The sequence below is a fragment of the Tympanuchus pallidicinctus genome, unplaced genomic scaffold (assembly GCF_026119805.1).
Source record: "Tympanuchus pallidicinctus isolate F22 unplaced genomic scaffold, pur_lepc_1.0 scaffold22, whole genome shotgun sequence".
Taxonomy (NCBI): Eukaryota; Metazoa; Chordata; class Aves; order Galliformes; family Phasianidae; genus Tympanuchus; species Tympanuchus pallidicinctus.
In genome coordinates this window covers 18,897,151-18,922,839 of record NW_026294739.1, presented here as the reverse complement: position 1 = coordinate 18,922,839, position 25,689 = coordinate 18,897,151, and the positions used below count along the sequence as shown (strand labels likewise).

Here is a 25,689-nt window from a genome sequence, read left to right as displayed (position 1 = left end):
CTTGGTAGGTGATGAGCACAACAAAAATTCACATTGGACCCAAATTCACATCTCAAAATTTAACAGGCAGAAAGCAGGAGGAGATCACACTGCCTGTCAGTGTAATTAGCAAAGCTGCAAGAATGTACTAAATTCCTGCTTGCTCAAGTCTTCGGTGCTGGGACACAAAATCTGAGATCCTACCAAGCGCCACCTTCAGATGTTTATGGTCACAACTCTCATTTTAAGCACTCACAAGTAAGACAGCACATAGAGAACACTCTTTCTTTGAGTCCCCTGGCTGCTTTAATTCCTTGATTACCTTATTAGTGACTGCACTGGACTCAAAGATTGCATCTGTAATAACATACAAAGGAGTACAGTACCTTAAAGTCGTAAGTGGCATCGGGATTTTCATCACAAGCAATGACCTCAGGGGCCATCCAGTAAGGCGTCCCAATGAAGGTATTCCTCCTGCCCACTGTTCTGTCCAGCTGAGCACTGACACCAAAATCCACTATGGACAGGAGAGCAACAGGACACAGTGAGTGTCAGACACAAACCTGAGCAACGTTCTGCTGAATGTAAGACAGTGAAGTACACTAACAGCATGGTCAGGAGAGAAAAATACGGCCAGAGACACTTCTGTTTCATCTTTGCTAAGATCAACAGATTAACAGATGTCAACCAAAGATGAATCTGATCGTCTGATTTCCAGCTTTCATAAGCAACCTCGTGCCTCTTCCTCCTTGCCAGGAGGCAATGAGAAGAAATCACAGTTCCTCATACTAATGAGAATCAGGGTTAGAAATATGAATAAGCAGCAGCCTTTGTTCTATGGTTTTTTTTTCACTGAATTAAAGCCTGCCAAATGTTTGTAGAAGCCTCATTTTTCTACCTAAATTCTTGCTGGAAATGGCAGAAATGTAAAAGACTTCAGGAACCAAGGCTAAGGACAAAAGCCCATAGGGAAATGTCAAGCACAGAGCTGAAAAATGAAGCAAAAACTGATGAAATCACATCAATGAGAGAATACTCCATGGTCCACTAAGCTCACTTTGCACAACATAATGGCTGGAGATTTGCCCTGGAGAATTTCCCCTTGGAGGGGAATCTTCACCAGCATAAAGCCAAACAAGCTGGTGGTGCCATCTGTTAAGATGGGGTTTGATTCCACAGCAAAGACATGGCAAAACAAGGATTCCACTTCACCTCGCCAGTGTAGGAGATCTTCCATCACTAGCATAAATTAAAAACACACAAAGATGGCTTTAATAAGATAGGTGCTGGATGATGGAGGGTATCAGGACAGACCGTGCTGTTATCCATGTATCTTCATGTGGATGATGGGTCTTTTCAAGGATGACAAAAACTGCATACAAATTTCAGAATATTTCTTGCAATTTAAGCACTGTCTTAAAGGTTAGCTTGCAAACCTGGATTATGTCATGGCAAATGGAATGGATTATGGTGCTGGAGGACACATACAAGGCGTACAGCTGTGCAGAAATGCACTTTGATGATGTCTGGGGATGCACACAGGCAAATTTTCAATGTAGGGCATGAAAAATGATCACGATTGGTCAACCTGTATCTGGTGGCAGAACTGCCCACCCCACCTCTCTGCAGAAACACCACTGTAAATGGATCTTTGTATGCAGAACTTGGTCATCAGTCACTGACAGTTTACTGCATGGCCGATCAACACCCAACGTCACATTTTTGAGGCCAGCACAAGAAAAAGCACACAGCAGCTTTTAGGACCCACTGCCATTCTCCAAGCACTTTACAGGCTCTACCAATTTCATCTCTTCTCTCCAGGCAGCCTACTTGCAGTTTGCAAGAGCTCTAACCAATCCTTACCTAGTTTAACTTCTGCATTTTCCGTCAGCAACACATTCTGTCCCTTGATGTCTCGATGAATTACTTTGTGCTGGTGTAGATGACTCAAGCCCTAGAGAATTCAGAGAGAGGTTAGAGGAATCCGAGTTCAAAGCATGCTATTTTCTGACATTCCTCCTCAACCAATTACGGTCCAGAAATGAAAGATTCACAGCTGCAGTTGAGCACTTGAGAATGCTTTTGTTTATCACGTGTTGAAAACGCTGTCCTGTGTTACCTGCTGGGGGGACATACCCAGCAAATGAAACGCACACTGCCTGGCTGCATGTGCTGCAGTGGGTGCTCCATAGCAGGTGACAACCACTGACAACTCCAGAGGGATTAAGACCAGCCTTCCAGTTTCTGCAGAAACCCATAGTAACCCAAATTTCTCTGTATTTCTAGATGCAGTTTTCCCCATGGGCTTTTTTGCCTTAGGGAGCCATTTGTGTTGCAGAAATAATAGAAAGCTTGTGTGTCCTTTCTGTACTTCCATCATCAAGAAACCAAAAAAACCCAATTCTCTTTGTTATACTGGTCCAATAAGTGGGACTCCAATATACTGAAAAGCTTGTATTAAAAAAGATACCATGGAAATACAAATATTATAACTTGCACATATCCCTAATAGAGATATAGCTCAAATTAAAAGCCCGTCTCAAAGGCTAAAGGTAAACTAGCTTTTCTGTTGTGTTGCTTTATTAGCTCATTAATTTCTTTTTGCAGCCTACATTTTTATTTCATTCATTTATTATTACATTTCCAAAGTAACATCCACCTATATTGCCAGCTTAATAAAAAATGGATTACTTTAAAAACTACTTCTGCATTAGGTTTACACTTCACATTAAACATTCATATTCGAGGAAGAATATAATTTCTACTATCACTGCTGGTAGTTATGAGTCATTTTTTGCTTGTTACCTTGAGACAACACTGTGGAACAGATTATATCTGTAGAGGTGCCCTGCTGCATTCAATTTTTAGCCACATTATACCCAGTTAGAGGCTCGGTGCACTGGAGGCAAAGCAAAAAATTTCACTGAAAGCCAACAAATCCTTCCACAGAGCAGGATCAAGTCCTGCATGTCAGAGTTACAACGTGCCCTCGACTTCTGAACCAAGAACGAACCACTCATACTGCAGCATGAAGGTGGGAGTCTTTTATGCCCCAAAATACTGTTTTATGACCCCAAATCCTCAGCAGCTTTTGGAGCCTGCAGCACTAAGTCAACCGCTTCAAAGCACGGCCACAGCACAGCCTGCACTCTGCACGGCCCAAATGAGAGCAGTGACACTTGATGGTGGCCCTGGGACATGACTCAATGGATAGGTTTTGACTCACTGACAGTGACTATTTTAAGAAGGAGGCTCACAGAGCTCATACATTTGTAATAAACCCACATGCAACTGTGGTTTCCTGACACTGAAAGAAGAACTGATCAGCTCCAGCTCCTTCTGCACATCAGGCTGGTTGTGCTGGCACAGATGGTGACACCAAGGGTCAAGAGAAGTGCTGCGTCACCCTGGTCAACAACAGGAGCCTAAGAGGCAGCATCAGACACAGCTCATGGAGAGCTGTTGGAGCAGTCATTTTGACTCGTTTTCTTTGAATGGCTCTTGTATAGTTTTCTTCACGTGTCTGCTATTTCTATCTTCTCTTGAACAAAATTTCAGTTCATGAACTCTTAAGATTTTAACGTCAGGGCAACCATTGCAATTGCACAATCTGTCCTCATTTGTAGAAAACACAAGCAAGTCTTTGCTAGAGGTGCCACCTTCCATTATGTGAAACTCCAGCGTGGCCCGTTTTAAGACATTCCAGTCAAACATTTATCCTGTGGGTATAAAAGCTGCAGCATCCTCATTAAAGTCAGAGGCATGTGGATTTAATAAAGCATAAGATGTTTTTTAATCATGCAGACTCTCTCCACAGGTTTTATTAGTCCTTACCTTTCTGTTAATTGAAATCACAATCCTACTGTAAATAAATCTTCACCTCATTAATATTAAGGGAAATTACATTTCAGCTGAAGGAAAGAAGAGGGTTAAAATTCAGGCAGCTAACAAAGCTAAAGGGCATTAAGTAGTGCTTATTTATTATGCATCATACAAGCACATGAATCATTCATGCCTACCAGCACCGAAGCTGCTCAAGTCCACAGAGCAGAGCCTCAAGAGCCAACGGCTTCGCGTGTCCCCAAGGCCCACGTGCCACACTCCACCAACGCATGGCATTTAGCTCCCTCTGGGCACATACCCTTAAAATCTCTCTGCAGATGTAGGCAATCCACTCCTCCTTCAAAGTGTTCCCCTTTGTGTTCTTGATGAGGTCGGTGACGGAGCCCGCGCCGCAGAACTCCATCACCAGCTGCCAAATGAAACACAAGTGCAATTACTGCAATTAGGCTGAAAGCATCCTCCGGGCTGCACAGCCCAAGGGCAGGGCCTGACACTGGCAACGCAGCTGCCATCAAACCTATCTACTTTTAATCCATGTGTTTTTTGTTAAAAAAGGAAACGGTAAAAGGTGGGAAGGCTGGAAAGGTGTGGTGCTGCCCAGTATGGCGGGAACACGAAACAGGAATCAGTGCAGTGCCAAAAAGCAGAGATCAGAAACATTGAAACCACACTGGCAAAGCTCTGCCTCTTGCATTTGAGCTCTTCAACCCCGAATATGTGAAAGCAACATGGCAGATCTGAAAGCTTTGTAAACCTTACAAAACAGCAATGTTTTTCCATTTTTGTACCAGCCCATCTCTGTCTTCAACCACCTTTTTAAGCAGAGAGCCCTCCAGAGGCCAAGCTTGCTGTGCGGCTCCCCAGGGACAGCTGGAGCCCTTGTGCTCGGGCTGATGCCAAATAGACCAGGAACCACCATCCGTACCACTTAGAAAGCTCCATAATATGAAACACAGAAACACAAGGATCTAACCTGCGCCCAACCTTAATCTTGTCACTGAGCAACTGTGAAATAAAACATTCCAAAACAGTCCAGGATGTGACTCTGCCTTCCAGGGGCACCACGGGCTGCCGGCAAGCAGCAATCCCTGTGCTTGAGAACCTGAGTGCAGCGAGAACATACAACAAGCCTCCTCCAAGTCCTGCTGAAGTGTTTCTTCATCAAAAGCGAAACCTCGTTTTCCAGTTAGATCAGCTTGTCTGCAGAAAGATATTCCCTTTCCCTAGAAGTCATGCTGTGCCAGATTCTTCACTGCACATGTTTAAAGTTTCCCATCATACGCAGCTTATGTGGTATTTAACATTTTCCAAGCAAGAGACACCACCTCATTAAAAGCATGGACTAAGAGAAGGGAACAGCAAAAGGTCTGCCCAAGTCCTACCCAAATTGCTCAGAGATACTGATTAAAAAGACTGTTATAAATACACAATCACAGAATTCGGGCCCAGTACTGCTACAAAATTCCTGTACAAATAAAATGCTTGAGCAGAATACGTCTCAGTTGGCTGACAGATCCCTCTGACCATGCTCCTATCTTTAGTTTTGATATCAAGTCTCTCTTCCTAAAATGACAGCTGAAATACTCTTTGCATATCTCGTTACATCAGGAAACTGGCTCCCAGCAAAGATGCACGGCTGGCCAAAGTCTGTCCTGAGAGGACAGTATCTGCATGTGTTTCTGATTAACAGAGCGTTTGGGATACCGCTGCAGCAAGCACCGAAAGGAAATCCCTGGATAGCTGAACCAGCTGAAAACGCTCTCCAACCAACAGGCTGACCTCTCCCTGCAACACTTTATGGCCTCCTGCCATGGAAACTCATCCGCAGGATCTCACCGGGGTTTGCAGCAAGAGGCCCTGGTGGCTGGAGGAGGTCTGGGAATCATTTCGTTAAGGATCAGTTCACCTCTGTCTTCTCCTTCAGAAGGAGACAGGCTCACCCACACCACACCTGTTTGCATGAGCAACAGCCCTGCAGGGGAAGGGCACGTCCTGCTGCGTATTGCAGTCACAGCGCTTAAAGGAAGATGGGACAAACACCATTAGAAGTTCTCAGTGCACACATTAATCTGCCAGACTATCTTCATGGAGTTGGCAATTCACTCAGACCGCTGTTCTCTCCCTCATTGCACAGAGCTAAGATTAATTTTGCACCAGTAGGTGAAGAACGCAGCTGCCCGCTGATGTATCCAAAATCTGTAATTGTGAAACCTCTGAGAGACTAAAACTGAAGAGGCAGAGGGGAAAAGATTCTTGGGAGGAGTGTTTCCAACTTGGCTTTTGAAGAGCTGTCCAATCCTACAGCATCCCTGGGAGAACACCCGGCACCAGCAGACAGGGGCTCAGCAGCACACAGGTTGTTAACACCACAGCTCCCAGAGAGCCCTGCCATCATTTCTCCAAGAGAAGCAGCAGGAACACAACAAGGCTGCCAGCACACCTCTGTCTGGAACAGAAAGTGGATGGACCCCTGACTTGAAAAAACACCACTTCCAGAAGTTTTCAATGGGACAGGAAGGCAGCTGGCAGCATGCTGCTGTGGCAATTAGAAAAGAAAGAAATCCCACTCCTAGAGCTCTCTTTGATGCTCAGATGGAAGGATGCTACAGGAGACCCAAATATGGTTTTACTACACAACTACAAAGAGAGTAAATAGTGAAGGTGGGTCACACGTCACTAGGAGGTGGGTCAGCATGTCACTAGGTAAGGTGAGGCTTCAAGAGAGCAATAAATGCACACTGGAGCAGGTACAGAAAGGATGAAAAAGATGATCAGGTCGCTTCAGAGGATGCAAAGATTTGTTTAGATGGAGAGTTATCTAAGCAACAAGGCAGATATTGCCATGGTATCATTATATATAAACACCCTCTGGGTACACGTACGTTAGAAGGCGACAAACAGCATTCCAGGAGAAAAGAAAAAGGAACAAGAGGAAAGGCTTCAAATGGTGCTCCTATCAGATACTTCCTTACCAGTCCCATGTCTCCAGTGAGTGCTTTGCCCAGCTAACACTGGCATCATTAGCAATCTTCTTAAAGGATGGAGTCATGATGGGGTAAGAGAATAAACTTGAAATGCAGGTTGAATTTTTAACTGTAATCACAATTATCATCAAGATGAGATAAAGGTAATATCGTCTTCCAAAATTTAATCTGCAAGGCCATTTATTGAGGAAGTATTTTTAAATACAGCTCATTTAGCAGCTACTTTACTCTTCATATCAGAGCGACAGCAAACTTGACAAGGAAGCCAAATTCAGAAGCAGCAGCTGTAAATCTCCATGCCCTGTTGTATCACCCAGAGGAGTGACACAGCTCTTAAACCAGCCACTGCTCCCAGAATGGGATTCCACAGAGACTCCCATTCCCTGCCACCACCAACCTTTTCCATTTTTCAAGTCAGGGAAAGCCATCACACAACTGCCCCAAGAGAAATGCTGATGGAAACCCTTTCCCCTGTTGAATGTGAAAGCAGAAACTGGGTGCAATGCAACCCCTTGTGCCCCTGCCACACAGATCTCCCACTCGACCCATACCTTGGTGAAAGGGGCTCTCACCACACACATCATGGCAATGACAGAGCCAGCGAGAGCATTAACATGCAGAAATCTCTGCCTTGTCAACATGTCACCCGTGGGCAGTGGCAGCGTTTGGGGGACTGAAGAGAATTATACCTCAACCCCAACCAGCCTCCTGTCAAATGTGTGACGGCCTGGCAACCAGCACCCAGGCCTGCAGTGAGCAAGGGCCATGCGGTGAGGTCATGGCCACCCCCCAGGCCATTCCCCATATTTCTGCACCTCTTCTCCCTGCAGCCCCAATCCCACCAAAGGCACACAGCACCCCTGGCAGCAATGCCTCATCTGTAAAAGAAAGAAGAATCTCACAAGAATCCACCAAGAATCTGGTCTAGTATTAGATATGGAGGTCAGTGGCCCTGCTTAGGGCAGGGGAGTTGGAGCTTGATGATCACTGAGTTCCCTTCCAACCCGAGTCATTCCACCATTCTACAAATACCTCGGTTTTGTGTTTAACATTCCATAAAGGTTGTCCCCATGACTTTTACTTCCCGTCTCACTAATGCATCAGATCTGCGATACACATCTCTATTGTTGTCTGGCCAAGCACGCTCTCTTATTTCAGGAAAACTCATCTGGTTGGCGAGCTCGTCCTCCAGGGCAGCAGTGCTACCAAACAGGAGAGACCTGCTCATCACCAAAGCACGCGGCAGAAACGATGACAATACTTTATGTCAGGAGCCCGCCGCGCTTCCGAGAGATCTTAATCTCCACTGAAAGAGCTCTCTGTTTTTTATTTCCGTATCAGCCTCCGAACGTCGATAAAAAGAATTACTTGGGCATTATCAGAAACCGTTTTATTTCAACAAAGAGCCAATGAAAAATAAACAAGCCTTTATCTGCACTGGAAGACTGATAGAGTTCACACAAGTCCTAATTCAATCAGATGCCAAAACAACAGCTACTGAAGGCAGCGACACCAGCACTCCTGCATGGCCAGGGAGCGTCCCCATAACACCTCAGCCAGCCCAGCACCACACAGCCTGCAACGCCACTTCTAACTGCCCCACCAGCACCGCTGGCTGCACAACCCTTTTCCTTATGCATGGCTGGGTGACCCACAGGGAAATCACAGCTTCCTTCCTGACCTCTGCCAGCAAAGGTGCCCTAACACCCACAGCTTCACAATGGAGACACGGCAAAGAACCTCTCCTCATCCCACGAGTTCCCCTTTTTGGTAGCTTGGGCTGCACGGCACGGACTAAACATTTTAGAAAAATTATTTTCTTAGCACTTGCATGTGCCAAGAGCTCCTTGAACTGGAGCTGAATTCACAAAACCCTTCTCCCTTGGTCTGGCTGTGCTAATCCCACACTCAGGCAGGAGCTAAGCCCAGCTCTGTCTGCCTAGTGAGGGCTTTGGCATGTGCTTGACTTTATTTTTTTCTTTTTTTCCCCTCAAGGCACTCCAGCAGCACAAGGTGAAATGGGTTGGTTTTTATTTCTCTTTTTTTTCTTTCTTTTTTTTTTTCTTTTTGGACACAGATTATAAAACAGCTAAAGCTAAATGGAATTTCACGGGATGAAAAGGCATTTCTCAGCTTGACAGCTTTCTCCTCGCTGAATTCCAGGCTCTCTGCAAAGAACACGTTTTTCAAGAGTTCCCACAAGAAAAAAAAACAAAACAACAAACTCAGTCACAGAAGTCCCTGGAGCCCAAGCCCTGCACCTTCCCAGTAACTCAGACTAGCAGCACAGCTGGGTACCAGTGTGGCACAGAACCCCGACAGCTTCAGTTCAGCCCCTTTTGTCCTCCATGATTCTCCCCAGCTCCCACAGCCCCAACGTTTTGCCACATGGACACAACTGAAGCCACTGCACTGGGAACCTTTTCCCAAAATAAAGCCTAGATCCTACAGAAACTAATGAAAATAAACCACAACCTGCAGTAACTCTGCCAAGATGCAGAGGAATATGTTGGGATCCGCTGAATGAAAACCAAGGTTTTGGATGCTGACATTAATTCATAACTTTTTAATATACATCTGTATATTTGGAGGTGGGGCAACTGGACATGGAGAATAAAACAGCCCAGGCTTTATCTTTTCAGCATTTCCATCACTTTCCTGCTGAACCATGGCTGTTTGCTACTCCTGAAAACATAGACTCTGGCAATCTTGTTCAGACACTGAAAAACTCTAGACAGCAAAACGAGTTTTCTCCTTATGACTCCACCTTCAAATTGAAGAGGACACTGCTGCCTTTCCAGAACTGTAGGCAAAACACGTACAGCACTGAGCAAACCTGAGAAATAGCTGGCACTGGTTCCTTTGGCCTGCATGTGCTGAGTTCCAGCCAGCTCCACCACCTGCAGCACTCTGCAGAACGAAGATCCTACGTCGTGCAAGGAACACATGTGGGGTCACCTGTGTGATGTGGGCACAGTCCTGCAGTGGTCTGGATGCCCCTGCAGCAGGCAGGCCACCCGCTCAGCCAAAGGGGAGCTGGCTGCAAGCCTCCCAGGCTCAGAACACAGCACAACGCCTGTGATTAATGTTTCATGGCCCTTATGGTAGGAAGCACAGCAGCGCCAAGCTGCTCTGTGCAGCTCTTGCAAGCAGCAGGGCAAGGAGGAGGAGGAGGTGGGCTCACACGTTCTGTCCTCTGATAGACAACGGGTTGCAGCTCTGTTCTCCAAGGCCTGGGAACACTGAATGAATAACTGAGAAGCTGCTGTCAGGAGAAGCAGCAGGATGAGGCAGGTTAGGATATGTGGGGGAGGCAAAGCAGCTTCAGTCCTTCAGCCACATGAGGCAACCGTCCCTAAAATGGCTGAACAGCTGCAGACCCTTCTGCCTTCCCTTCTCCATCCCCCTCCCTGCATTGTCTCTGTGGAACATGGAGCACAAGATGTAAGGCAGGGAGCTGGAAGGAATTAGGAGCAAGGGCACCCCCCACCCAGCACCTCTGCCTCCATCTTCCCAGTGTAGCTCCCTTCTCCCTCCAACTGGTTTCAACGCACTTATTTTCATAGCATAAAATAATTTTCAATTAATTATTGTAACAAAGATGCTGTTAATGACAGTCCAGAACAAATAGTTGTTTGTTTGTTTGTTTTTCTCAGTCTGTGAAGACTCTACGGCAAAATGGAGAAGCATCTTCCTGAGTAAGAACAGCCTTTTCAAAGTCATGATTTCAAAAAAGCCAGATGCAACATGAGCAGTGCAGGTGGTGGTAAGTGGGCAATGCAGGGAAACTGGGTTTGTCAAAACTGAGTTATTCTCAGGAAAAAGAAAGTAACTTACCCAGAGCTGATCATCCATTCCCGGTGGGTTCTTCTTAATAAAAGCACCATAATATGTAGCAATATTTCGGTGGTGAGAGTACTTCTTCAGCATGTTAATTTCCTGTTTGATCTCTTCCTCTTCATCCTGGGGTAAGGGGAAAAAAGCCAGAACAAAATAGCCACAGTAAGAGACAGCATTTCACAGGCGCTGCTCTGATCTCTCTATGTTACACTGGAGAGCTTAAACACGCCACTTCTGACTGTCCTCTCCTAAGTTTCCTTTTATTGACTTGGGATTTTTGGTTTATTTGTTTTTTACAGTATGTCATTCACACCAGAGCCCCGGTAGCCTGAAAATCTGGACCAGAAACTAAGAGGTTAAACACGGGCCCTTGAACAAAAAGCTAAGAATAGCAGGCCTAGAGATGCTCTGCCACATCTCCCCTATCACATTTCTGAGCCCTGGACTGGAAAGATTGCCAGGCAGTTCAGAAACCAACTTCTTCCCAAGTGGTTCGGACTGTTGGTGCCTCCGCAGCGGGCACAAGGGAATGGCCACAACCACTGACCTGCAGGGCTGCAGTACAGCCAGGGCTGGGAGGAAAGAAGTCCTCGAAAGGAGACACGTTCTGCATCCAGCAGGCCACCTATGAGGCTCTGTTCTCAGCCCACCTTTTCAAACAAATTCCTTTCTACTTCCTATCCTAACGCACATCTGTACCGCATTGCTCTGAAGCTGAACTACACTTGCATTGGTCCCGTCGTGCATCAGCACGGCCCTCCAAGACCTGTCAAGAAGTCTACCGGGATGTTGTTCTAAAACATCCTGCACGGCTGTTACTTCTCAGGCTGTGGAGCAGTGGGCAGCACCTTCGTGCTGATGAATGCTGTTCCAAAAGGACCAGAAGGATGGTTACTGTTTTCCCTGTGTAGGACCCCTTCGTCCCTCACTTGCTTCATCCTGTCTTCAGTTTCAACAACCAGCACATGACAGGATGACCCTGTGATCAGATTAACCACAGACACAGTTCTTCTTAAGGACCAGTGCTCCCTGACCAGACACAACACAGCCAGAACCACAGATTTCTTCCCAAGCTACCAAGGAAAACGAGTCAACGATTGCAAGTTTTTCAGAGACGATTCAGGAAGGAACAGTGAAGGAAAAAACAAAAAAGTAGTGGAGCTTGTGGAAAAAACCTGCAATTATATCTTCAGTATGAACACAGAGAGCATAAGCGCCAATGAGGTCGAAGAATGGGCCCAAAGTTTTTAAGAAAAATCTAGGAATTATTCTGAAAGACCACTATCACCTCTTCCCTTCAAGAAGTCAATATAATTTTGCTAGCACTTGTTTGCCTGGGGAACCAGGGAAGACAACATTTAAGATTATCAAGCCTCAGAGATATTCTCTTATTGAAACGCTCTGTAGCAGAAAAGCAACTGGATGTTCAGTCCTGCTGGAAGCAAGGAGAAGCTGTCAATACAAAAACCCACCAGCTTCCTGCATACCACTGGCCAGGTTTTTTGCCATTCCCCTGCTGGGTCGATCCCTGCCAAGAGCAGAGAAGAGCCACAAGGACATTTAGCCTAAGGTTTTATCCTGTGTCCATTTTTAGGCTGAGTAATTCAAAACGGGGGAAAAAGGTGAAAAAGTATGAAAATAATACAAATAAATCTAAGCAGTGGAAGTCAGGATGTGGCCACATAGCCAGGCTCCAAGGGTGACACAGGAGCTCCATGCTGGCATGAGCCTGCCCTGTTAGAGAAGTCATGACAGAGGCCTACACTGGCACACGTGTGTGCTACCTTATGGACAGGGTTGGCAGGCCAAAACCATGGGGACCTGGCTTCATGCCTGGGCAAGGATCGCAGAAATGTTGCTGGAAGGGACCTTTGGTCCCCTTTGGGTCCCCAGCTCCACCTCCCGCTCTGAGCAATATCACTGCCAGCAGCCACCACCAGTACATCCAGCCAGAGAGGGCAGAAAAAGGAATTATCATAGCAAGCTGTTGTAACTACTCCAAAACCCCAGAGGAAAACCCAGAAAACCCACAGACCATGTGCTGTTGCCATGCTTTGCCTCTATCAATTGATTCTATTAGATCAGTGCATGGGAAGTAGGTCACAGAGCATGCAGTAGAATCAGCCTCTGGAAAATTAATCTGAATTCTGAATTCACAGTCATTGCTCAAACAGACCGAGTGCTGTAATCTGAGGGCCTCTATGCCCCAACCGTCCCCAGCATACAGTTAGCAAGAGCACAGATGACTTAAAGGACTGTCTTCAGGAATCCTCTGGGGTTTTAGTGCAGGGAAACATTGGGGTTGATGCAGTCTGGGAACATAATTAACTATGGCAGATCTACTGTCCAGAATTATCCACTATGAAATTATAGATGGCTATAATTGGGGTGAACACACTACATCCACTTTTGTAGGCTTCTGAAAGATCCACCATCATCAGGGACAAAGGAGAGGAGAACTGGATAGAACCAAGCAGCACAACTGGAAGTGGTGCATGTCAGGAAGCAGCAAAGGATTGGAGTCTGGGTTCCTGCTACCTTGCACTGCGCCTGGACCAGGAGCCAAACCCAACTCCAAGCAAGAATCAGCAACTGACTTTAGAAATGTCTCCAGAAATGATTCCTGTGTTGGCTGGAGAGCATGGCTCTAGGTCTGACTTCAGCATCAACAGCTATGGAGCACTCAACCATTTTTTTGGGTTTTTTTTGTTTGTTTGTTTTGTTGTTTTTTTTTAAAGGAGAATTTATGCATTATATATTAAAAGAAAAATAACGGGCGTGTTTTAATATAGCTGAAAGCAGCTCAAGAGGAAAATAATTAATAGCCAAACAACACATTCCATGCCAAATATATGATTTACTGCCCTGGACATTCACTTCAGCTAGTCAGAGAAAGGCAGGAAGCATCATTACTGTTCTCCTTAATTAAATACAACTACCTGCAGGATAGCTACAAGCAGTTATTAAGAAGGATTCCAAGCTGAGACTCGATTTTAGAAGCAAGAAGTTTAGATCAGGGTTATCCACTTAAAGATAAGGCTGAAAATATCAATTATTGAGCAGGATTGGATTTAGGCTATCTTTCTTCAAAATCCTTGCTTGGACTCACAATAGTTGAAAAACCACTGAACTGAGTGCTGACTCAAACTTCCACCTAGAAGTAATATTCTGATTTCTCAGCTTAGATTTGTTGTAACCTCAGACTTAACCTCGTGGAATTTCAGTGCCATTAATGCCATGGGGTTATGCTTGGTGGGTCTGCCCTACAGCCTGATCTACAAAAATCAGATGAATGTTAGACATCTTGTAAGAAAACAGAAATTCCCTCTGATTTATTTCCACACATCACTTCCCCTATTAATACAAAAAAGAACCCGAGTGAAGGTCCTGTAGATATAAACACCACACTGTAACATCCGTGGCAATTCAAAACATGAGGCCAACCAACTTTTGTAGCAAGGCAATTCTGTTCCTGCTAAGCTTCTGAAAACTAACCAAGAACATTAATTCAAAACCAAGGTGAGTAGATTGGGATCAAGTCCTAAAGTTTGAAATGTGCTATTCCATTAAAAATAAAAACAAAGAACATGCTTGCTTGCTTCTGAACTTGGTGCTGTTTATGTAGCCAAGAGCATTGGGCTATATAATACTTGCACGTAAAAAAAAAAGTCTTATTCAAGAAAAAGCATTCTCACATGACTCTCCTATATGCATCTGTTTAGACTTTGAGGGATCACAGCAGTTCTACTCATTTCTTCTTCTGTGGAAAATGGAAAATAGGGCAACGGTGAAAGCACTTTTTCTCCAAAATCCTGTTAGTGGATCAGTAACTTGCAAACTCTTGGTTTTCTTTGTCTGAAGTATCTTTCAGAAGAGCCACATTCCTGAGACCAGGATGCTGCACTTTTCCTCTGTGCCTCCAGGATGCACAGAAGTACTTCATCTCACACAGAAAACTCACGCAAAGCAATGCCTGCACACAATTTCGTCCAACAAAAACTTTTTAGTGAGAAATTTGGATTTGGATAAGCTGACACGTCTTACCAGTGCAGGATCATGCTGCTACAATTGTGCTAAGATTTTATCAATCCATTCAAAAAAGCTACTGCTGCAACTGGATGCCTCACTGCTCCAGTGTAACATTATTCCTTCTCAAAACTCTTCTGCATTTGCTTCCTTCTCCCTTATTTCAAGTATTTGCTTCCACAGCCCCCCACACGTTATCACACGCAGTCCCCTTTCCCCTCTTATCTGGCAATTTAAGGATGCAGGAGGAGGAGGATACGTTACCCCGGTGACGTCCATAACCTTAATAGCAGCAAGCTGTCCTGTTTTAACATGACGACCCTGCAAAACAAAAAGGAGAAGTTTGTTTATTTTGCTCGTTTATTTGGCAGTGTTTTGCTTGCAGTAAACAATATCCTTAAGCAATCTCCTGGCTCTGGCAGCTTTCACCCATTTTTTGCTTTTTCAAGAGCATCTTCACAGCAGCCATGATGGGAAAGCAATTCCCCCCCCTTCTTCCTGCCATTACAATTAATTAAAGGGCCTTCATCGCGTGCTGTGTTTTCCTGGCAAATAAGTGCTGAGAATACCCTTTAATGCTCAGCCATGCAAAAACAGCTCCGGGCCTCTCCTGAGCACAGACCATGACTCGGCTGTAAATCCAGTGGGAATACAGGATTACACTCACTGCAGCACCTATATGGCACTGAGTGTGGTCCCCTCACGCCCCTGGCCATGGCACAGCCCCGTCTGTCGCAGATCAGGGACACAGATGTGCTTCTGTGCCACCATGTGACCACAGGAGACAAGGCCCAGCCGCAGAGGATGCTGAAGATCCATGGAGCGGAACTGCATGTGTGGACACCGAGGGAAAGGGACACCCAGCAGAAAAGGTGGGGGAAAAGGTGAGCCTCTCCTGAACGGCAGCAGCCCTCTGCCCAGCCTGACCCTGGCCCAGGCGCCGGCTGCGGGGCTGTTTGGGCAGCAGCAGCGCTGCGCTCGCTCTGGATTTGCACCTTCACCAGGAAGCCAATTCACCCAGCAGGGCTCCTCACTCATTTAATAACACCATTTACACGGCCTGAGCAACCTCATGTCCTAACAACAGAAATAGAGTTTTATTTTAAGAAGTGCCCGGTGGTGCACGCAGGCCTGAGCATTGCCCCCACAGCCCGGCACCCCAGGCACCGTCAAACAGCCCTCAGACTCAGCCTGGAAGGACCAGAGCACCGTTAGCCATCATCTATTTTGATAGCCTGATCTGCAAACCCAAATCTTCCCTAAATCCATCCTTGTTTGCTCAGCCAGGAAGCGCCCACACTTACTGAGTCTTTAATTAAAGCCTGGGGAGCAGCAGCAGGGGATAGCTGAACACAATCACAGCACACTGACTCTTCAATAAAATGGAGGAAGAGAAGGGGAAGCAACTTATGGCATTTAAAGCCATGCAGTGTGCTAGTCATACCTAGCCTCTTTCAACACGCTGACATATCTTGGCTATCTAATTATCCAGAAAACAGAGATATTAGTGTAGCCATGATGCATCCCACTGCACCTCCTTCAATGCAGCATGTGATCACATCGTATGCAGCAATTCATAAATCAGTGTTAAGGCCAATGGTTCTGAAATGCAAGGCTGAATTCTAATGGGTGTTTACAGAATCTTAACGGCTTCTGCGGGAGCCAAACAAAAGAAAAACATGTATGCAGTTTGACAATTCAAGTATTCCTTTGTTTTACACTTCAAGCTCAGAGTAGCTGCGTATCTTCGCATAAAACCAGTTTTTGTTCACATTGCCTGTATTCTCTTCTCTTTCCATTTAACCCTGCATATGTTCTTCCACCCATGCAATCTGCAGTGCAGTGAGGAGCAGGCTGCTGGCAGTGGGACCCGCGGCACTGGAGACTACAGCACAGTACCAAGACCATGGCTTCAAACACTGGTTTGTCACTGGGTTTTCTCCTTCCACGTAGAGTTTCCCTGATACAGGTCACCACGTGGTTACAGCACACACTTGGAGTAACACCAACAGTGACTACCTCCTATTTTTTGATGCTTCAAGATTGACAGCACAGTATCTCTGTTTCAGTGGGACAGCACCAAGGTTGCAGATATAGGACAGAAACTAGAGCTGAACTCAAATTCAAGGTGGGTCAGCTTCTGTTTGTGACTCTGCACCATGAGTTAAAGTGTGAAAGAAGACCTGAATTCAGCAAAGCTAAATAAGAATTACCCAAAGATTTACTCCAGCTCGAGTCAAGCCAATCACTAGTGCCATCTGGGCCAAATGATGAGAGAGTCCCCACATCACTGACATTCTCTGGACTTTCCAATGAGGTCCATCTTGTCATCTCCAACACCGGCAGCCACCATAGAAAGACCCAGAAAAAAAGTCTACTCAGGTGGTTTGGGGTCTGCTTTACAGAGCAACGAAGTCTGGAAGAGGGACCTGAGCAACTGAAAGAGTATCTGAACTTGCCAGCTCCACAATACGCTGGCACTTGCCAAGACCTCTGTCTGTGAAAAACCAAGGCAACACACTTGGTCTTTGCCATGTAGAGAGCAGCAATTTCTACGGAAAGCACAGATCTGAAACAGCACCACACAGAGGGGGTTTATTCTAAGCAAAAATTGAGATGGAAACCGCAGTTTCTAAAGGAGACACTCAACAAAGCTCTGCTGTTCCTGGGACTCCACAGCCAACGGGTAGCAGCTGGTCACACATGGTGGCTGAAAGGCGCAGAGCTAAGTCCACTGATAGTCAACGTCCCAGCCTTGCTGTGGTAGAGTTCTGCTGCCTACCTTTGATATTAGTGAGGGGAAAGAGGAACAACACTATTCTTGAAATGTACTGGAAAAAGTAACCAAAGCTATGGTACTGCTTTAGAGACTACAGTACGAGTCCAGTCAGTAAACGCTCTCCAAGATAAAGTGGGATGGAGACCAACAGAGAAGCCAACTGTAAAAGCTGCCCAGGCCGTGCAGAGCCTCGTGGTGACCCAGATGGGCTGACCTCAGAACACCACTTGGGCTCTGTGGCTGTTTTGGGTTCGGATGCTCCTCCCTGCCAGGGCACCACAAGCAGAAACCTCAGCACCACAGGTGCCCACACCATCTTCCCACAGATCTCTGGACTTTTATAAAGACTATCAAGCCCAGCTTTGCAAGAGCCCTGTGAGTGGGTCAGGTGCCATCCTTTCTGATTCACAGATTGGTAAATGCTGAAGCTGTGAAGCTGGGAGGCTCAAGCACGCAGGGTGCAACAGCCGTGCTCACAGCAGACAAGGGATACCCTGATTCCATCCCCTACTCTCAACCAACACCCTATACACCTCTCAAAACATTTACAGAGGAAAATAAAAACGTTTTGCAAACATCTACTAAAGCAAAACACTTTGAAACTCATGTGAGTGTAAATCATTAGGGACACTCAGTCACGCAAAATACAGGGGAAGTGGAACTGATAGGTCTTTAGCCTGGGAATTTATAACAAAGCCTTGCTTTTCATGTAGTTTGTCAGCAGGGGTGGGTTGTTTAGCTTCCTCCCTGCTGGGCGTTTCTCCTTCCAGCTGCACGTGCTGATGGTGACTCCACGATGACCTTACAGAAGAGCGGGCTGCAGGGCCAGAGCTGAGCTCCACTTCCTCCATCCCTGCTGCATTCTGCACCGCATGAGCACTGTGTCCCTTCATTGCCAATTAATCTTTGCCTCCAGTTTGAGAAGCCTGGTGTTCGGCATTAATGCTTTTGGTGAAACCACCATCTACAATAAAAAATCCCGGTCATTATCACTCTACTGTAGGCACTGCTGGCTTTATAATACGGATGCAAACAGAATAGATACGCTGAAGAGAGGCACTGAAAATGAAAGTGATAGATACAATAGAGGAACAAAATTAGCATGAGAACTATACATATTAAAAGATTTCATGCCAGCAACAAGCCCTTTTGACAGCATTAGTCACCAAGCACATCCTGCATGTTGGCCAAGCAGAAACAGACGCGTGTGCCCCAAAGGCAGCAATGACATCCCCACATCTGCACCCCTGACTTCTGTGCCCCCAGGGCAGCACCAGTGCTTGCTGTGCTTTGTCTCCAAAGTAACCAGGCCGGAGCAGGCAGCTGCAGAGCTGCCAGGCCACTCCTTGGCAACGTGTGCCATTGCTCCCAAAGCCAAGGCAGGTTGAAATTCATAATTAACGTGCGTCAAGTGTTAAATCGGCCAGCATGAACTCTGCACTGCTATAATGAAGTTACAAAGGGGGATTGGGATAACAACCCTGAGCAAGAAAAGAGCCAGAAAGCCACTCTAATAACATGCTTTTACCCGATCAAAACTTGTGTCATTTAAAACAACACCAGAACTCTCCTACAAACACATTATGATTGAGCCCATGTGCTGCTGAGGTTGGCTCTGGTCCCAAAGCCAAGCTTGTGGGTCAAAATAGGTGAGACTCAAGTTGCCTTCATTAAAAACAAATTCTCTCAAAATTCCTCTGTGATTTTGGTGTCTCCGTGCTTGGGAGCTCACCTCAGGGAGGTGGAGAGGGCACAGGTGCCCAGAAGCAATGCTTATAGGACAGTCAGCATCCTTTGGGAAACACAGGCAGTTACCATGATCCTCATCAGCAGAGGCACCCCACATCACCCACCACTTCCCAGCATCGAGAGCACACCACCTCCACCACTTTTTGGCAACAGCAGCAAACAAGGCTCAAAGGGGAGCAGCCTGGCCAAGCGAGCGCCATTCAGCGCAGCCCCATGCCCTCGTGCCTGCTCACTGACGTACACTACCAGCCCTCTGCCATCAGCCTGCGTGTGGGAAAGGAGGTGAGCAGTTCTCCAGCAGCTTGTGACACGTGGTCTTGCTTGCATTGTGCTGGATTTTTTCACAGTGCTGTCTCCTGGAATATTATTTATCGTAGCCTTTTTACTCAAGTGCTTCCAGATGACCACCTTCCAGCCCTGCTTGGCTGCAGCGTTCAATTCTGCACACAACTGTATGTGGCTCAGGCCAATTCCCAGCAGCCACTGACCAGTGAGCTGCTTCAGGCTTCTCATCCATAAGAGCTAGAGGTGCATGACGACTGTTGGCCTCCTGAATCCCAACACGGGAAGCATGGCACCAACCTAGCGGCTCAAATCCCTGTACACCATCACCTCTGGACATCAGCATGGGTTTATCCACCCCGATCGCCACTCACATACAGTGTGGCAACTGAAGCCAAAGAAATTCAAAGGGAGGAAGGAACACAGATCTCCCGGGGCAGGTTCTCCGCCCCATTAACCACCACTGACTCTGCAAGGATCAAAGGTCAGCTGCTGGTGTCACTGGTGGGCATGGCACCCAGAGGTTCTCCAGCACCCTCCTGCTGCTTTCCCCAAAGCAGGTTCAGCATCTCTATGTAGTATCGTGGCTGAACAGCTCAATCTGCCTTCATCTCCATAAATACAGCACTGTGTTACAGACACAGCGATGGCTATGATGATGTAGAACAAATAGGAAAAAATAGGAGCTACTAAAGAGTTTTTCACTTCTCTGGATTTGCTGTCAAGGTTCACTTGGGTTTAAACCCGCATTTCATCCTCAAGATTAGTCAAGTGTGAACTTCAAAGCTGCCACGCTTTTTAATTAAACGTTCATCTGAGCATAAATGTGTGCTCCTAATTGCTCTCAAAATGCTATATCAAGTATCACTAACTTGATAGTGTCAAGTATTAAGACTAATTTCTGCGAGTGAAGCAGGCACCAGAAGTATTTCTTTAAAGGTTGTGGTCTCCACGGTCCGTAAAATGTAATGAACCGGCACATGCTGGGAACCCTGGTAAATGCCTTTAAACAGCATTTGATGCACTCGGGCTTTTTATTTAATACATAGAAAGATCCACTGGAGCACACTAAATTGGGCAGAGGCTGCTATAGGTCCATGGGAGAGGACTACCTGTGTGCAGGCAAATGGCAACGAGACAGCAGAGCTGACTCCAGGGGCTCCAGGAGGGACTCAGCCTCACGTGCACAGAGGAGGGCCACTTGCTGTGACTACAGCCAAGTCCCAGAGCCAGGCAGAGCACAGCAGCTGAAGGCATCCTCTCTCTGCTCTATAAACCCCACCAAGCATGCATAATCCCCATAGCAGGCATTTAATGGAAGAACCACGGAGCAGGTTTAATGCTTTGAAGACAAACACTTCATATTCAGCCATTTTACAGCACCATTCATCCTGCAACATGTAAACATTAAAATAAGTGGGATTAGGGTGCTCTCATAAGGCCCTTCAGAAATTCTGACGGCAGCCTTGATGGAACGGAACACCGTCACCCCTCTCAGCTGAGCAAGTATAACCCAGGAGCACAGCAGGGAGCAGCCTCACCTCCCCAGGCTCTGTTTCTACATTCAGGACCTACTGCAGCCAAGCATCCCTGTGGTGAGCCAGAACTTCACGCAGGCCTCTGCTCCCGCTCCTGTCAATTCCTAGCTTTCTCCTAGTTCACGGCAATTTAGGGACTTGGTCCAAGATCTCTAGCATTAACACAACCCGAAATTGCATGCAATTTTTTTCCTGGGAGAAGCGCTATCACGGGAAGCGCATTTACCTTAGCACGGAGCCTGAAAAGCACCAGGAGGCTGCTAACAAACAGTTTTACGGCCTGCTGCTACTGCTCAGGCCTCTGGCTGACAATCACAGCACCACGCACACGTAGCTCTTGGGATTGAAACAGTCTCAATTTTGACTGCTCCAGATGCTCTGAGATAAGTGATGCAGACGGCACGCACCCAGCACATGGCCGCCTCTCTCCTGTTCCAGTGCACGGCAACGGCACGGCAGCAGGCAGACCTGTGCCTTGCAACACTGACCTCTGGCAGCTCGTGCTGGGAAAGCCTGGCTGGGCTGTGGGGTCAGAGCATTGCACCGTGCACAGCACCCAACATGAGCCCAGTGCTGGGGCAGGCAGGCAGCGGACGTGGAACAGTGCTGCAGGGAACCTGCAGAGCTCCTCAGCAAAGCAAAAAGGGGAAATTCAGAGTGCAGGCTCTCTGTTTATGGAGTGCTAGCTAAAAGAATCGTTCTTTCTGTTTTATAGCAGTAGATGCACTTAAGCATCAGCACCACTGAAATACACCCGTGTTGACAAACACTAGAGTGTGCTTCTCAATGAAATTACAAAGTGCTGGACATGCATCCAAACTGTCATCCTGCATTAAATTAGAGCGCTTTACAGCATCCTGCCTGATTCACACTTGGCTTTTATAGGGTAAAGGCAAGTTTATATACTTCTCAGTTTCCCGCTGAAAAGGATCTTGAAAGAAAAAAACAATGCTCAGACTAGTTTAAAGGGGCTAACATCTATGGAAAAACAGGCTCTTCCCAGTAAGAAAATCCAGCAATCTCCAAAACAAGCTTCTTTTATAAACGATGTGCTCTGGCTTCGCACTTGGCTTACACATCTCTTAAGGCTTATCTGAAATAAATCCACGTCTTTGAGAAAGTAATTAAAACATCAGATACTCTAAATATCAGGTCAGCATAAGAAAAAATGAGTCATGTAACAGGATGGGAAATATATAAAGTGTTTATTTTAACTGAAGCAAAATATCTGTTCAATTAATCAGAGCAATCACGGGCCAATTGCTCTTGCCTGCACTTAACTTCAGCACACAAAACTTCTGCCATTCCACGCTGCCTTTTTTCAGAGAAACAGCATGACCATGACAAAGGCAACCACAATGACAGTGCATTTCCCTCCAGCTTCATGCATTTCCACCTCTCCATCATTGCTCAGTTTCACAAACAGCTCTGTGAGGAGTTCCAAGCAGCCCTGCTGCCCCAAGGCACTGAAGGACACAACCAACTCAGTGCAATTCCTCTGAACTCAGACGGAACTCCACCTCCTTCAAGTGCCTGCCTGAACCCAAGCTGCAGAGCAGAAGTAACTGACCTCAAATGTTCATACATTTTCCATTCTAGGAGTCAAAAGAAGCACACACAACTGCTCTACACATTAATTTCTGGCAAAGGGGCATTCTCAGAGCTGCCCTCCATGCCCTGACCTGCCCTGCAGCAGCCTGGGGGCTCCTCTAGCCCCTTCCCTTCAGCCAAGCTGGCACCATCCCCTCCTGAGGCTTTTGGAGAGCAGGGACCACCACCAAGCAGGACAAGCACAAGTTTTACTTCTATCCAAGCTTCCCTCACATCTATCATCTTTTCCAACCTTTAATGAAGCAAAATCCTGGAAAACATTCAAAAAACCTCTAAAGAGAAAGATAAACAAATAGAGCAGATTTATTTGTTCCCTGAGAAAGGCATAAATCCTCTCCCAGCACAGACTGAGAGATGCCCAGGGCTGAGCTGAAGCCCTGAGCTGAGGGAATAACCTTCGGGCTGAAGCACTTCTCACTGTGTCTGCCCAATGTCTAACCAGGACATATGGCCTAGAGAGCTGCAGTTCCATCAATGCAGATCAATGACAGCTCTGATGACAAGGAAAGTAGGCAGCATTATTAGGTTATCAAGCTAAATTGTTAAGTTAGCTTACTATTCACCTCCAAAACAACACACTCTGTTACACATAGGTGAGCAAAGCAATAACAAAACACATCCCTAAGCCCAACGTTTGCACTTTTGCCACCCCTTCATTCTTAGTTCAAGGAAAGGAGACTGGAAACTCTGTCTGTGGCTCAGGAAGAACCAAGAGATTTCCCTCTCCCATAGATAACTGAATGTAAGGGGTCCCAAACCAGCACCAGAGGTCCCAAATTCTTTTAGAATGGCAAGTTTCTGTAGACAGCTCTTCTAGACGTAGTTTTTGCCCCTTCCAATACCCACCCAGGGATAACAGCTGCTCAGAAAGCACTCGCTGCCTCTTTGTGGCACTGCTGCTGATAAACAGAAGCAAATCAGGGAGCAGCAAGGGGCTGTGTATCTGCTTCACCTCTCACATGAGGGACAGTGGAGAAATGCCATCCACAAGTGCTTGAAGGTGCAGGTTTTGGAGAGCTGCACTTCATGTCAGAAAAGCCTTACAGCAGGGCAAAGCCTCAAGATGTTTCTGCATCTTGCAAGGCTTTCCCATGGCACAGGAACAAACACTGCAGGAGATTTCCCAGCAAGTCAAAGAACCATCATGGGAACAGAGAAGGGCAGGGATGTAGCTGGGTAACCTGCAGCCAGGGCCCCTCACTGCTTCCTCCAGCTCCCCATGCCCCTCAGCCCATCCCTTTCTTGTCCTCAGCTCCCAGGCTTCTCTCCCTGTGCTGAGCACGTGCATTTCTGCAGCTAAAAGAAGGCAGTACAGTCTGTTCCCAATAACATTAGTTCATGACAGCCATGTTATTACCACCCTTTAACACCCCCACTTTGCTTCTGTTTCTTACCGCTGCCTATTCAACACCACAGCATTCATAACTAAAACTGAAACTCCATTTAAGAGACCCACAAGGCAACCCTGTATGCAGGCCACGTCTCCCATAACAGCACCACACCATCCCTTCCAGCTGGGAAGCAGCGAGCCATGGAAGGAACAATTCCCACAGAGCTCCGGCGTGTGGCTGATCCCACAGTGGTGATGCTGAGCTCTCGAGGGCAGCCAGGAAGGACAAAGCCTCCTCCAAAGGATCAGGCCATCACCAGAACGGGGAGCACCCTGCTGCCAGCTGGGATCTGTGCAGCACACAGGAATGGATGAATGGGTGTCCTTGGGCAGCCGGAAGCATTCTGCACCCTTCCCTGTAATTAGCAGCATCACCAATGAGCTTTCTGCCAGAAAATGTGCCGTGGCATCTAACAGGGCTGTGTGTTTTGACAGACAGACTTTTACCTCTCTTCAATCCAGATCTGTAACTCTCCTACAAACCACAGTTTAGAGGGGGGGGGGGAAAATGGCCCTTAAAGAGAAAACCCCACACATGCTGATGGAAATGTGGTTTCTTGAAACACCTCTTCAGTGCCATCTGTTTGGCTCTGGTTCTAGTTTCATAGTAGCAAGATCCAATTTAGGAGGTGGCATGTAAAGTGCTAGGTGGATTTCCAACCAACAACAGCAGCAAGAGAAGCACCCCCATCAGCCAAGCGCTCCGCGGGATGGACGGGAGCAGAGCAGGAGGCAACACTTCAGGTATCAGCTGTGGAAGCTGATCGAGATCCCCAACTGTGATTATTTTCAGAGTTAATGATATTGCAGGCAGCAGCAACTGTATTCAGACACACCTTTGTGCTCTTTTACACCCAACAGAGGGACGGGAGAGGGAAGGAGCACAGCTCCAAGCATCACTTGGGGAGATTCTTCCATCCCCCAGCTCTGAGTGCGACCCACAAGTGAATTCACAGCTGGGGATGCTGACAGCTCAGCTAGGGAGGCAGAAGGACTAAAACCTATAGGTTCCTTGAGCCTCTCTTGTTCAGTAACACTCAGATCAGTGACAGTCACACCTCAGTTCCCAGCCCCACGGCTGGCTTTAGGCCAGCTGTATGTGCATTAAGGTTTCATGCGTGCGCATTCATCAGCAGCAAGGTTCCAAAGCCCTGTTTAGAGGTGCCCACTGCAGGAGCGGGATGGTAAAGGTACTTTGATTCCAAGAGGCTTTGGATGAAGTTCCACAGCTGCCAGCAGCTATCACGTCCATCTCTTAGGGTGACTTAGATCCCGGTGTTAGGAAAAGCAGCATAAGGATGACAGAAGTAATCCCACATCCAGCACTGCTGAGGGTTCCAGAGCGCAAGATGCTGCAGACCCCATGTTGCACATTTCAACACAAATAACAATTTGAGGTCTCACATACTTGAAGGCAGACGAGCATCACACTCTTTTATCCAGAATTACCTCCAGGGCTTTTGTCTGCCCTGAGCAGCCCTGACAACTTACCATCCAGCTCTGCCTACTCCCAGTCACTTACTGTCAGCAGTCAATAAACATTTTGCAGTGCCTGTGTTGTACTGATTTAGAAGCCCCAGCCATGCCTAGAGCAGCACTATGTGATACCCATATCAATGCTGCTGTGCAGCGCTGCATCTCTGCGTCATCCACTGCTTCAAGTGAGTC

The 25,689-nt window shown here is 46.8% G+C and overlaps 1 protein-coding gene across 5 annotated transcripts in view; it reads right to left on the bottom strand.

Moving 5' to 3' along the window:
• Positions 1 to 25,689, bottom strand: part of TNIK (TRAF2 and NCK interacting kinase) — a 138,679-nt gene that overhangs the window by 56,609 nt on the left and 56,381 nt on the right. For all 5 annotated transcript variants that reach the window (XM_052685233.1, XM_052685230.1, XM_052685232.1 and 2 more), the window contains exons 3-7: positions 14,937 to 14,993; positions 10,644 to 10,769; positions 4,121 to 4,231; positions 1,843 to 1,933; positions 366 to 496 (exon numbers count right to left, since the gene is read on the bottom strand). In XM_052685233.1, the coding sequence (XP_052541193.1) occupies positions 366 to 496; positions 1,843 to 1,933; positions 4,121 to 4,231; positions 10,644 to 10,769; positions 14,937 to 14,993 (516 nt within the window). The remainder of the gene's footprint in view (positions 1 to 365; positions 497 to 1,842; positions 1,934 to 4,120; positions 4,232 to 10,643; positions 10,770 to 14,936; positions 14,994 to 25,689) is intronic.